Source organism: Ambystoma mexicanum, chromosome 1p, assembly GCF_040938575.1.
Source record: "Ambystoma mexicanum isolate Mex_15411 chromosome 1p, UKY_AmexF1_1, whole genome shotgun sequence".
Lineage (NCBI taxonomy): Eukaryota > Metazoa > Chordata > Amphibia > Caudata > Ambystomatidae > Ambystoma > Ambystoma mexicanum.
In genome coordinates this window covers 572,800,330-572,815,107 of record NC_090921.1, presented here as the reverse complement: position 1 = coordinate 572,815,107, position 14,778 = coordinate 572,800,330, and the positions used below count along the sequence as shown (strand labels likewise).

The window sequence follows — 14,778 nt, the reverse complement described above, 5'->3', positions numbered from 1 at the left end:
CAGCAAGGCCAAACAGAGAGCCTTGAGAGGTTGCAGACCTCCAAAGCTGCAGCAAAGTCTTTGAGCGCTGCAGTATGTCAACCTCTGCCTTTTCGTCCTATGGGACAGCAAAGGAGGGGAGGTTCCTTTAGGTACTACTCTTCCTTTGATAGATCGAGAGGAGCTGCCAGTCAAAGGGGCCACCGTAGGAGTACCCGGGGTGGAAAGCAAGGTACTCGAGGTGCCAAAGCCGCTTAGGCAGTTGCCTTTTTGCCCTCCGGCACTGCCGCGTCCGCTCCGTCATGAGGCCATGTCCCATGGTTCGCTGGTTGGGGGCAGACTTGCACAGCATCTTGGAGAATGGCGGGCCATTATTTCAGATGTGTGGGTTCTGGAGATCATAGCCCACGGCGGCTGTCTTCCCTTCCGGAAGAGGCCTCGCGACAATCCACTGGGGAAGCGCTCTTTGAAGCGTCCAGATCTGCTCCTTGTGCAGGAAATCCTATCCCTGCTGGAGAAAGGCGCCATAGAACTGGTGCCTGTAGCGGAGATGAACAAGGGATGGTATTCCCATATTTTTTGATCCCGAAAAAAGACTGGGGATTGAGACCCATCATGGACTTGCGTTGGTTGAACAATCTCCTCAGGAAGGACAAGTTCAAGATGGTAACTCTTTCTCAAGTCCTCCAGGCCCTTCAACTTTTCTAAAAGTGCTAACTAATGTGTTTCCACCATCACCTTTCCAGGTGCCGGGATGGGATTTGAATTTGGTTTTAAAGTTCCTAATGGGAGCTCCGTTTGAGCCCTTACATTCATTTTTTTTTTTTTACTTTATTTGACTTGACAACACACAGCAACAGCAAGAGATGCACCCAGTGCGACAGCAAGATACAATTCCACATATTGAATATAATACCAATGCATAATGGACATTTCATACAAATTAATTGGTCAGGGACCAGGTGTCACCACAAAGGAGGATTACATACTCACTGCGCGTGGGGCGGTGTCGGGAGAGGGGAGTGTGGGGATACACGATTCAGTGTCCGAATTCATAGAGGACATGCAACTGTGAGATTTCCGCCATATATCCCTTGACTTCGAGTGTGGAGGTTGCATTGCACACGGGGGGTCCCTCGGTGTCTGAAGCCCAAGTGACCGTCCTAAGCCACTGTGCATACGTGGGTGCTCTAGGTTGGAGCCAGATCATCAAAATGCAGCGCACAGCTAGCAGCATGCAAAGCCCAGCAAGCTTCCTAGAGTCTCGCCCCAATTGGGGAAAGCCATGGAACAGGCATCGTAAAGGAGAATGGTCTATTGTATGGTCCAGTATAATAGTTAATGTAGAACATATTTCTGACCAGAATTGTGATAGGTGGGAACAAGACCAGATCATATGAATGTATGTCGCTTGCTCTGAGACGCATCTAGGGCAACTGGAGGAAAGGTCACTGACCATATGGTGCAGCCTTCTCGGAGCATGATGATATCTGTGCAACACCTTAAATTGTATTAATTTAAACCGGGAATTGAAGGATAAATTGTGGGTGCGTGCACACATCCGGGACCAGCGTGCATCTGTTATCTCCACCCCAAGATCTTCCTCCCACCTGTGTTTCAGCTTAGTGAATGAGGGAGCTGCTCTGGTCTGCAGCAGAGTATAAAGCCTAGACACCTTCCCCTTCGAGGAGTCGAAGGAGCATAGCTTGGCTATTATGGGTTCGTCAGGGGGCACCGTAGGGAAATTAGGATATTTAGTTTTTAGATTTTTTCCAGAGTGAGGAGTACTGCAACCAAGCCGATGGTTTACGTTTAAGAGAGGGTGGAAGATCTGACCATTCAAGGAAGTTGCCCTGCACATAAACATCTCGGAGAGTCAAGAAGCCTGCGTCAGCCCATCGGGATACAATGGATTGTGAGATGCCTGGAACCTCCGGGAGGAAACTCCAGAGCGGGAGGTCACAGTAAAAGGGGTAGGGTGTGTTTAACAGCTTCCAGAGTTTAGTGAGGGCAAGGGATGTACTAGCTACTGGATCTGCTGACCCAGGGTCCGCCAGGGTGGGTTTGAGAATGAGGGAGCAGATTTCACTGTCACTGACCGCCAGTTTCTCAAGCCGAACATGGAGGGGAGGTTCGCTGTGTTAAACCAGTGGGACATGAATTGCGATTGTGCAACCAACCAGTATCTGAGGAAGTCCGAAGCGCCGAAACCTCGGCATTCCATAGGGGTGTTTAATGTTGCTAGTTTAAGTCTGACTGCCCCGGAGTGCCACAGAAAGGTAGTGATTGTGTAGCGTAGCGTCCGGAAGAAGTCGTCCCCTGGCCATATGGGAAGATTAATGAAGCGATATAGTAGCTGGGGTAGAACCACCATTTTAAGTATTCCTATTCGGCCTGCTAAGGAAATGGGGAGTCTGGCCCAGCTTGTAGTTTTAGTGGCTAGGTTTGTGAGAGTGAGATAGTTTAGGTAGTTTTCCTCACGTTGCATCTCAGCGTGTCGGGAGACCACCACCCAAGGTAAGTGAATTTGGATTGGGACCATGTGGATCCCATTAGGTCAGAGGGGGGCCAAGATTGGTATCTGGGGAACGGATATACAGGAGGGCGTCGTCGGCGTATAGGGAGACTATATCGGACTGGCCCGCCGTTCGCATACCTCCATGAGCATACGACTGACGCATCATGTCTGCAAATGGTTCCATGGCAATGGCGAATATTAATGGGGAGAAGGGGCAGCCCTGTCGCGTTCCTCTGGCTATCTGGAAGGGGGAGGAGCATCTGTCCTCTGTGCGGACTCTGGCCCATGGATTTGTGTAGAGTAGTTTAAACCAGGATCGGAAGTTGGGGCCAAATTTGCATTTCTCTAGGACTCGTCATAGGTATTCCCATGATACAGAGTCGAAGGCTTTCTGCATATCTAGGGTGGCTGCCACTGCCTGCACTTTTGGGCCGATTCTACTGATCACATTAAATAGGCGTCTAAGATTAAGGGAGGTGGAGCGGCCTGGAACAAACCCCGCTTGATCCGGATGGATGATGTGGGGGGATAAGTGAGGCCAGTCGCATAGCTAGTAGTTTGGCATAGATTTTGACATCACAGTTCATTAATGATAAAGGCCGGGACGAGCCGCATTGGGTGGAAGGCTTGCCAGGCATGAGTAATACCGTTATCATCGCCTCCCGGAGTGTGGGAGGGAGTGTGCCATCTTCACAAGCCTCCTCCCATAGAGCCAATAGGTTTGGCACCAGGAGGGATTTAAATCGTGTATAAAGTTCGATGGGGAGGCCATCCAGACCAGGGGCCTTGCCAGAAGCCAGCAAGTCTATGGCCTCAGAGTTCTTCAGGAGTGAAAAGCCTCTCGAGGGAGATGCTGGTGTCGGGGAGAGGGCAGAAAGAGGGAGGTTATCTAAATAGGAGTCGATCTCTGATAACTAGGCAGTATCTGCTTTCGAGTATAGGGAACCGTAGAACGTAAGGAATTCCGAGTTAATGTCTTGTGGTGATGTAGCCAGAGTTCCATCGGGTGTCTCTGTCGCCGGTATATTGGGGGCACCGAATTCTCGGCATGTCAGTCTGGCCAACATTCGGCCTGGTCGCTCTCCCTCACCATATCTCCTTACAAGATGGGGTCCATCAAGAAATTTAACCTCATGCCCGGCTAGACTCCGGAATTTGTCCAGCTCTGAGCCCAACAAAGCTAGAGTCTCAGGGGATTTATCGAGGGCATATTGAGCCTGGAGATCGGCGAGGGTTGACTCGGTTCTTATGTCGTCTGTGCGGATCTCTTTTAGGATTCCACTTCCCTTGGAGATAGCGACACTTCCGACATATGCCTTGAAGGATTCCCAGAGAGTGGCTTGTGATAACACAGAGTTAGTATTAATTTGAAAGAATTCCTCAATGGAGGATTCCAGTTCAGAGCTAAAGACTGAATCAAGTAAGGAATGAGGGTTCATTTTCCACCGCCTGGCTCTGTCATAGTCTGGTCCCCAGTTCAAGGAGATGACCACTGGCGAGTGATCGGAAAGAGTGTGAGGGAGAATCGACAGGTGTGATAGGGATCTAATTAATATGTCCGATATAAGCCACCTGTCTATCCGGGAATGGGAGTAGTGTACAGAGGAATAGGAGTATGCATGTGAATCAGGGTAAATGAGTCGCCATGCATCCACAATCGATAAGCGAGGGAGCGTTGTCAAAATGGAGTGGGCTGCCCTGGAGAGCTGGCGGGGTCTGGAGCCCGATCTATCAATTTTGACATCTAGTTTAGTATTTAAATCTCTCCCTCCCTCCCCCCCCCCCCATATGATGGGGATAAGGGGGAACCCTTCTAACAAGAGGACAGGTGTAGGTAAATGTCAGGGTCATCGATGTTCGGGCCATAGATGTTCGGGCCATAGATGTTTAATATAGCCACCTCTTGATTTTGTAATGTGCCTATGCTTAGTACATATCTTCCCTGTGGGTCTACCCGTGAGTGAGTGCACTTCAGGCTTCTGTGTACCAGAATCAGCACACCATGGCTCTGGGTGGAATAATTGGTGTAATACCTCTGGGGTCCCCACAGTATAGCAAATTTCTCAATTTGTTCAGAGCGGGCATGGGTCTCCTGTAAGCGTAGTATTTTGGCACCATGGCGTTCAGCATAAAGCTGTATCTGTCACATTTTTTTATGGTTACCCAGACCTCTTACATTCCAGCTCATGAACGTTAGGTTATTATCCGACATTTGTATAGAGATGTTGGTTGTAATCCAACCCACGACGGGGTGGCGGCCGAGGCCGACCCGACCAGGGTGGCCTCGTCACTTTGCCAGTACAACTGCACCCTGATATCGCAGCATATGTGGTATCTCCTGTGGTAGTCTAGTCTTTTTTAACATAACTCCCCCTCTCCCCTGCCCCACCTACTTCCCTCCCCCAAACAGGGGAATAATAACCCAGCATAACCATAAAAAACCAGATCAACGGCATCTACGCCTGGGGGTCTGAGAGCTGGCCTGGCGATACTACTCCGGACTTGGGGGGATATAAGGATATTGATATTTCTAAACACAGTACACCTGCGCCGCCAGTGAGGACCACATAATAGAGGATCATTTGAACAGAGAAGGAACAAAACCAACTACTAATGTATTCTTGCGAGGCGTAGCCGCAACCATGCGCAAGGCAGTATATGGGCCTATTACTAGTAGAGGCTTAATTGGAAACGGAGCAAAATATAGTGCCACCACAATGGTCGGGAATCAGCCAGGGAAATATTCACCAATACATTTTGAAGCCTCTTCCGGAATCGTGAAAACATTTTTGGGATTAGAATGTTCAACTCTTAGCTTTGCAGGAAATACCATAGAGTACTTAACCCCAGAGTCTCGTTTTCACAGCCATGAAGGTTTTACGCTCCTGCTGCACAGCAACAGAAGAATCCGGGTAGAGCTGGATCCTCGCCGCCCCAAGAAGCAGCTCCTCTTTGACCCTAGCTGCCCTTAGAGAGCATCGCGGTCCCGAAAATGTAAGATTCTGGCTATGCTGGGCCGTGCGGGCGCGCCCGGTCTGGGCTTCGCGGTTAGGGATCGGTGGGCTCTTTCAGCTGCGAATTGCGGGGCGAGTTTCGGCGTATTCAGGAGTGTTAGAAGAATGCGTTCCACAAAGTCCTCCATGGGTTCCTTGATATTGTCCTCCGGTATTCTGACAATACGCAGATTATTTCGTCTTGAGCGAGATTCGAGATCAGCATTCTTTCTTTCAACTGCTAGTACCCGACTGGAGAGTGTGGAAACCGTGGCCCGCAGGGAGCCCAAGTCATCCTCTGTGGCCCCCCACCCTTGTTTCAATCTCGGCCTCACAGCCATCGGCCTTCTCGACATGAGCTTTTATGGAGGAGATGGTGCCATTCATATCATCGAGTTTGGTGTGCAATGTGGTGAACCCCTCACGAATATACTCCAGCATCTTCTGTGAGTCGTCTGGGGCCAGAGGGGCCGAGGTGGTGGGTACCTCCTCCAGGGTCTCGGCCGCCGGTCTGGCCAGTGTTTTTGCAAACATATTCAGCGAACTCTGCTTTTTCCCTGCACCAGCTCCTTTGGTCATGGTGTCAGCGAGGGAAGGGTTCCAGGAATATGGGTAAGTGTGCGTGGGCAGAGGTATTGGAGTTCTGTGGTAACGATTGTTGCAGTAGGGGTATCAGAACAGCTGGTTGCACGGTTCTTTTTGCTGAGCCGTGTCAGAATCTGCTGGTTGAGTTATAATCTCGGCCCTATTTGGAACATCTAAGCGTGCCCAGCAGCAGTTGTTTCTTAGCGCTGACCCTCTACGGGTTCACTGCAGATGTCAGCGTTACAAGTTCAGTGGAGCTGCGTCTGTGGCAGTGGCAGCGGGGAACCACTGCGAGGAGCCCGTTTACCAGCGGCGACGGACCAGGGGGGGAGGCGGGGGGGTTCCAGCCGTGTGCAGGATGGGTGCTGGTGGTCAGTGCTGAACCACGCCAATGGGTGGGATCACGTGGAGTGATTGAAGTATCTCAGTGCTATTTGAGGCTTATGAAGTTGTCTCGACTTAGACAGAGTTTTTGTAAACATATTAATGGAGCTCTGCTTTTTCCCCCCAGTTCCTTTTGTCATGGTGTCGAACAGGGGGGTATCTCAATGGTAGAAGCTGGTAGAGGGGGGGGATGACGTGCACAAATAAGCTGGGCGGTCTCGGGCAGTAATAGGGAAGTTGAGTGGATGTAACCCTGGTGCTTTGGAAGTCTTTAGTGGATTTCTCCAGGTGGGCTGTGGCCTCCCTCATGGGTTCAAGCAAGTGAATATGCACAGGAACGGTCAATACCCCATAGAATGTATCTGGAGTTGTAATTGTCTGTGTGCGTTGAGGTCTCGGTTGATGCACACCACTGTTTTTAGATGTGTGCGCCTCTCAGAGAGATCTCTAGTCCTGGCTCAGTGCGCCAGGGAGAGTGCCAGGGGAGCAGCAGCATACAGGTGGGGTTCAGGCACAGTCCGGGGCCACCAGATGACCGCCTCCCCAGTCAGAGGGGTAAATGGAAGGAAGTCCGTAAGAGCCAAGAATAGTGTTCATTTGCACCCTGCTGCTGAAGGTGATCTATGCCAGGACACTGGGGATATTGTCGGGTATCGCAGCGCCTCCGTGTAAGCAGGGAGGGTAGAGGCAGCGTTGGGGGGGGTGGGGGTATCCCCCGGGTTTTGGGGGATAAAGCCAAGCCAGAACTCCAGACCGGGCGGCGTGCTGCGAACACCCCCCCCCCCCGCGGCCATAGTCCTTGTCGTGAGGGCGGGCGGCCCACACCACCCGGAGCACAGCAGCAGAGGGAGAGATCAGGGAGACCGCAGGCCGGCCCCTGAATCGCAGGCTCACCGAAGCCCGGGCACCGCCGCGGAGATGGCGTACCCCGGGGGGACCCCCCTGAACCCCTTGCAGAGAGCCTACTTTGCCTGAGGCTGCGTCCCGTCTCGATGGTGGGTGGCGAGATGGGGGGCCACAGCAGCACCGAGCATCGCAACAGCCGCCGGTGCAATGGCTCCACCGCGCTCCGCAGACCTGGCCCGCAAGCAGGAAGAGTCGTCTGTGGCTCCGGCGCCAAAAAGTCAGCTGGAAGGGCGGCCAGGAGCTCCCCGGCGGCCCGGCGACAGGGCTGCCGGGTGGAAGGGATGGCGCTCCCCGGCGCCGATTGCCTCCGACTCCGATGGCGTGGGAACAGTCTTGGGGCCCTCAGCAGGTCCCAGGGAGGCGATGCATCTGAGGGCAGCCGTGCACTCCAGGCGTCTAGCCCGTCTCCGGAGCTGGGCAGTCCAATGAGGAGCGTGGATAGAGCAGCGCCGCCCCTCCCCCAACAGGCCCACAGCACCACGTCCCTCAGTTGCAGGCCGAGTCGCGCGGAGCCACAGTTCGGGTGATTGTAGAAAGGCTGCACAGAAAGTTTTATGTGGCTGTAACTCCGCAGTTTTTAATCTTCTGGCGTTGAGAGTCGGGTGAAGCCTGCCGAAGTGGTCTGTGAGCCGGTCACCACAGTGTGAGGAGATTTCACAGCACCGGAATGGAAAGAAATCAAAAAGGATATTCCCCAGAACGGAGCACAACATACAGGCGGCCATACACATCGAGTGCAACAGCGCTCCCCGAGCCCTTACATTCTTGTCTGTTGCAACTGTTGTCCTTTAAAACAGTGTTTTTAGTTGCAGTTACTTCCGCACGCAGAGTGAGTGAGTTGCAGGCACTTTCCGCCAAGCCACCCTTTACTGTGTTCCATAAGGACAGGGTTGTCCTGCGTGTGTGGCCTTTTCTTCCGAAGGTTGTGTCGGAATTCCATTTGAGCCAGAAGGTGATTCTTCCGGCGATTTATCCTCCTCCACATACTGGTAAGGAAGAGGAGAGGCTCCATAGGTTGGATCCTAGAAGAGCTTTGAGTTTCTATCTCTCACGGATGTCCTGGGTCAGAGTGGACGATCAGCTCTTTGTTGGTTATGCTGGAAGGCGCTTGGGCCAGGCTGTTTCCAAACAGACCTTGTCTAGATGGAGAATTTTGACGATCTCTGATCGTTACCGTTTGGCGGGAAACAACCCTCCAGTAGGCTTACGGGCTCACTCTACTAGGGGTGTGGCCGCCTCCACTGCTCTAAAGAGGGGCGTTCCTATTCGCAATATTTGCGAAGCTGCCACATGGGCCTCTGTCCATACTTTTGTGAGACACTATTCCTTGGACTCCATCCAAGGTAGTACTCTATTCAGCCATTTGATTGGGCATTCTAAGATTGTTAATTTGTTTCCCACCTCCATAAATTGGTACTGCTTTGGGAGTCTGTCATAGATGTGGAATACGTTGGAGGACACCATCCCCTCGAAGAACAAGGCACTTGCCATATCTGGTAACGTTCTTTTGATGGGATGTTCCTTCGACGTATTCCACATCGCCCTCCCATCCTGCCCCTCTACTGAATTTCCTATGCGATTGCAGCTTAAGTTTCTGCAAGGCTTTCTGTAGTCATGCTGGCAGGCGATTGGTGCCACATGTTCTGTGAAAAAACTATAACTGCGGCTACGGGCGCCGTGCATCTTAAAAATAACATCCGGTGACGTCGACCCTCGACGGACAACGGATCGACGCAGGACACCCTCTGCCGAACATTTTCCTAAGCAGCACAGCTGTGGACATTACCTGTCATAGATGTGGAATACGTCGGAGGAACATCCCAGCGAATGAACTTTAGCAGATATGGTAAGTAACTTGTTAATCTAGCAGCATGATTTGTGAGCCAGGTTTAGAGTTTGTCGTAAGGAGCGATGTGATGTCTGTCTTGAAGGTAAATATGGGTCCTGGTAGTCTATACATAAGGTGGATAAGTTAGAGTTTGCGATTCTGAAATGGGTGACTTAATGGATAGTAGTTCTGAAGAAGGGAGTGTCTGTTCGGTATAGGCCCGAGGCCTAGTAAGATTTTGGCAATAAACTGCCTTTAGAGGAATCTCTATCTAGTCAGATGATGGGTGTACTCATCCGGTATGGCTATTGAAAGTGATGGCCCTGCCGCAGCGTGAAGCCAGTTCTCAGTTACGGCTAAGAAGTCAAGGTCACTCATGCTTATAAGGTCAGCAATATGAAGTGCATGAGCTGTCCAGTATCTAGCGTTTGAGCGCTCCTTCAATGGTGGAGGTAGTCCTATCCAGATTGCTTTTTGTAGAGGTAATGTTTTCTAGCAGGATGGGAGCATTGTTTGCTTTGCTGTTAAAGGGAATGGCTTCTTTTGTTCTAGTAGTTGAAGGCCTAGTGGTGGAATTATTTTTGCAATTAGTTTACGGAAGATGGGATATCCTAAATCTAGAGCCTAGTCTTAAATTCCTTCTTTTAGTTGGGCATGGTAGGTTAGTCGTAGGTCTTGTGGCGAAAAGCTTTAATCCATTGGGAAGGTGCGAGTAGGAGGGAGTTGCTTAGCTCTGTTGAGGTTAAGTTTAGTTACCTCTTGGTCGAGGGAGGGTACACATTTAGTTGGTGGAATACTGTCAGGTGGAGGTAGTCTCGAGGACATAGATAAGGAGATGCTAGGTGTACTGAGCCATGTGTAGTGGGTAGTAGTTAGAGGCTGGGTGTCACTGTACACCGCCTTTGCCATTGTGACTGGTCCATAGAATGCCAATGAAGGCAGTGGCAAGGAGGTCAGTATAATTAGGATGTGCCTGATAGTTAGAGTGGACGTGTACATGACTAGTTATGCTAGAACTAGGATGATTAATGTCACGGGCCAAGGATCTGAGGCTAGTGTAGGGACTTATGTCACATGTGAGACGAGAAGTAGTTAGCCTCAAACAACAAATAGCATAAATGGTTAGTATGCTGCACAATACACAGGTAAAAGCTAACACAAGTATTTCGCAAGATCAGTGACTATTAACTGTAATGGGCTTTGAAGTAATGCTGATTAACATGTTGTATTCACAGGCAAGCTATCAGACAGTACATGTAGGCAATAACTATGAAATGGATAATGTAGTTAATCAAGAAAAGCTAACTATAGCAAGCAGCAGTGGGAGCAGGTTGAACTATGCGCTATATAAAATGGAACAAATCACTTTGTAAGGCAGTAATGACTAACAAACTACCGTAGACATATGTAAGGCATTATAAACATAGTGTTATACTAAGAATGAGGCCATGTAATAAGTTGCAATAACTAAAGCAAATCGCAATGGGAGCGAATAAATCTCGTCAATAAATATGCTAGGCGCAAAATGATGCATAGCAGTGTGCCATATACATATTGCTGGACGAAAATGCCTGGAGGGCGACACAGTTCAGTACGCTAAGCAGAGTCAATACTTGGGGTGATGCCTAGTGCAGCAATCCGTATTTGGTTGAATAAGCAGCGAGGTGCAGCAATCAGTCGTTCATTCAAACAGGCAGCAATAATGCCACAGTAAGGCCAGTGCTGCAGTTGATTAAGATGTGAAATGGGTTACTCAATCAGGCAAGGTCCTACTATATTATTGCAAGCGGACTAGGAAGGCAGTGTGGTGATATCTGCGAACAGGGCAGGTCTCTATAGGAATTAATAAGTTAAGATCTTCCCTCTTATATTTACATTACATTATACAATCTGTTCTGCAGGGCTGATCTAGGTAAATGATTAGTGCTAGCGCGTGCAGAGAGTAGGCAGATTAACGTAGGCAAAATGGAGGTGGCAGGCACTGGTCAGTTGGTTCGCTACAGACAAGAGGCATTTACAGATATGGTGTATGATAGTCAATTTAGCTTGATAGGGTGAATGTAGGAATGAAGCAGTGCTACATTACAAAAGTTGTAGTGATCAGTTTGTTTTTTTACAGGATACAGTAATCAAGTTCTGTGGTTAAATAATATAAGCAGTTATGAAGCACATGAGGCGATAATTTGACTAATTATGCATTGGCATTGAAAGGGGTACCAGAAGGTTGTAGAAGTCTGTATAGTCATAGCAAGTTCCCCCTAGTGGCTGAAAATATTTGAGGCCAGCTGGCGCTGGGACAATATTTATTTAAGAGTTGGAATATGTGAGAGGATTTCCAGGGGTCTGCAACATTTGGCTCTCTAGATACTTTAGACCACAGCTCCCATGATCCCTCACCATTGACTATAATGAATAGAACAGATGGGACTTGTAGTCCACAACATCTAGACAGCCAAAGGTTGCAGACCTCTCAATCATCAGAAGAAACATTGCTGAGAGGTAAGCAATTGTTTCTTCTTTAAATTATTGTTGGAATATTCCCTTCTCCCCACAGAAAATCCTAATTGAACAGAGATTGCCAGGTTGTGTGCACCTTAATTTTCTGCCATTATAGGATTCACAAGTCGTCAGTAACACCCTCCAAAAATAGTTGACACCCTCTCTGGATACTCAATTTAGAGATATTTGCTCAATTAAATATGTTTGGTGAGGTTCTGATGACAATTGGGTAATAAGGACTGGAATCTGATGAGCCTTGCCAACATCATTGTGTACATTTTCTACATTTATGATCGCAATTTTAAATCGCCAAAGAGCCCCATATACATTTTGTCCGATCTTCAATTTGAAGGCTGAGAAATGGAAGGACCTGCGTACAAAGAGTGAATGGAGAACATGCCGTTTGTCCTCTCAATTAAGTGTCAAGAAAAATCATTATCTCTATTTGCCAAATTGGTGGGGTGGTTTCCGGTATATGTCAATAACGTGTACCCAAACGGGCAGGACACCAATGGCAAACACATTTAAGTGATACATATTTTTTATTTGCATAGAACAATTACAGACTTGTGCCTATAGGAGTAAGGCTTCAAATACTTTGCCAATTCATGTTGTCACAATGGATCTTGTCACGTCTGATATAATGTGCAATGGATGTCAACTTTGTGTCCCATTAAGCAAATTATCAAAGTTTAAGTGTGTGCAAACTCTAAATTGCACAAAATATATTGGCTCTGCGTCAGACTGTGTGAACACCTTTAAAGTGTGAAGGCTTCATCTTTAGTTTTTCCTCCCCATTTCCTTTTTCCTTCCTGATAGTTTGGTGCTCTTACTCCATTGGAGCCTAGGCTGGGGAAGAAATTGATCGAACCACTCACCAACCTCATACACAGGTAAGTGCTGAAAAAACATAGTACAACTTTTATAGATTTACGAGAACTGAAATAGTATTTGGGACTCCTTGTGATGCAATGCAAAAGCATAATATATATATATATGTATATATATTTCTGAGACTTGTGGAATCTGCTTAGATCACATGCTGTGCATAGGCCGACATCTAGTGGAAGCTACAGAGTATTACAGTTGTTTTGGAAATTCGATAGGGCGTGCCAGTAATACTATACCTAGTGTGACGTCCACTGTACCCATGGTCCTCCACTCGTAGAGGTCCCTCAGATTTTTTTTTCCACCATCGTAGACTGACACTATATCGCAGAGTTCTGATTTCCGCATAGCACCATTGATTTATCAATTTAGAATTAGTTACTCTTCCTATCCTTTATATCTGCGTTCACCAACTATCAATAACCTCTCCGACAGCGGTGAAGAAAAAAGAATACAACCGTTGGAAGACTCCCATCGACGGATCCTTCCGGCCTTGGAGGGCCACTTCGGCCAACACAGTAGGGAGAGAGAGGAGAGGATATTTGAGAATGTTTGTTTTTACCCCTTTTCACACATTATTCTCGCCTAGCTGCCGTTTCATTTAATCATGGATAGAACCCCCTTCTAGTTCTGGCCAAAGTGCAACAAAAAGTTCCCCTCGGTCGACAAGCACCTGGTGTGCAACCTTTGTCTCCCTCGGGATCACGTCAAAGGGAACTGTCGAGCCTGTATGCTCTTTAAACCTGAGACGTTAAAGGACTGTTTAACTAAGCGCTGGGCCCACCACGCCATGTAGGCCAAGGCCGCCGTGGAAGGGACCTACAGCGACGGCAGCACCGCAGCGTTTTCGGGCGGCAAAGGCAATGGGTGTACTTCGGAAAGCCTACTGAAGGGGAAGGATTCCAAGAAGCACTCTTCTAAAACACCTCATAAGGAAAGGTCCCATTTTACACCCAGGGAGAGGGACCCCAATCCTCACAGAGAAAGTAATTCCTCAGGAAGAAGATTCCTTGGCAGGTGCCCTAAAGAATAAGGGTCAGCCCTCACCTCTACCCCCAGTTGCTCCTCTGCCTATTACGCTAGGCCATATGTCCATTCCAAGCTCGGCCCAATGAACATATGAGGATATCGATAATCATGAGAAGGTTGAACTTTATAGTGAATCTTTTCGAAAAGAACCCAGATTTCTTTCCAAAACTTCCAAATCACACCTCCCACTACAGCTGCCTCTGAAGTCACTGCAGATGCCCCTACTCCTCATCCCACCCCCCTAAAAGGGCTCGTCCTGATACCCTGCCTATCCCATTCCAGGTGGGCCCTCCCTGCATTGTTCTGACACTGACTCTTGACACTGTAGATACCTATACATTTAAAGAGGGCACAGAACAAGAATATGACTATGACGATGAAGATATGTATAATATACCCTCTACCATCACTATAGACCCTCCAGTAGCGGATTCGCCTATAGGCAACCAGCCACTGCAAAATGACATGCTCATTAAGGCAGCTGAAGATTTTCAGATTAAAACGCAGGAGACTCAACAAGACAAGGACTTGGTTGAAGACATTGTAGGAGATGAGAAAGCAGTCACAAATTAATTCCCATCTTGCAGTCTATCCAGCGGAGGATCCAGCCATCCCTGGAGACACCTAACCAGATGCGGGCAGTTAATCCGCACATAGAGAAGCTCTTCCGACCTGCTCCCACAGATCATCTCTATATCTGGGGACAGCTCAAGACAGACTCCCAAGAAAGAGAGCAGGGACACGCTTGGCCTATTCAGAGGCACCACCAGAGAAGTAAAGTAAGAAGTTTTATACTATGGCACGGAAAGTAGCCTCTTCAGCGGCCTTTCAGGCTCGAATCGCTAACAATACCACAATTTTGGCGAATTATGATTGCCATAAATGGGTCTTCATTGTCTTCAGATCATGAACCCCTTAAGACTCAATTGGCTCTGGTAGCGGCAGAAGGCAGAGCAGTTTCTAGCTGCATTTTGAAGAGTAATCTAGACTCTTCTGACAATGCAGGCAGACTTATTGCAGAAGGCACTATTATTAAGAGACATGCGTGGCTACGCCAGTCGAGCTTCAAGCAGGAGACTCCAGCTGTGCTGCTTAATATGCCTATTGAGCCCAACGTCCTCTTTGGGAAGGCCGCTGAAAACGCCCTGAAATCGGCTAAAGAGGAATAC

General features: G+C 48.7%; 1 protein-coding gene across 2 annotated transcripts in view; it reads left to right on the top strand.

The window, feature by feature from the left end:
* AP3D1 (adaptor related protein complex 3 subunit delta 1) overlaps nt 1–14,778 on the top strand; it is a 2,198,421-nt gene that overhangs the window by 700,356 nt on the left and 1,483,287 nt on the right. For both annotated transcript variants that reach the window (XM_069649511.1, XM_069649512.1), the window contains exon 8: nt 12,512–12,585. In XM_069649511.1, the coding sequence (XP_069505612.1) occupies nt 12,512–12,585 (74 nt within the window). The remainder of the gene's footprint in view (nt 1–12,511; nt 12,586–14,778) is intronic.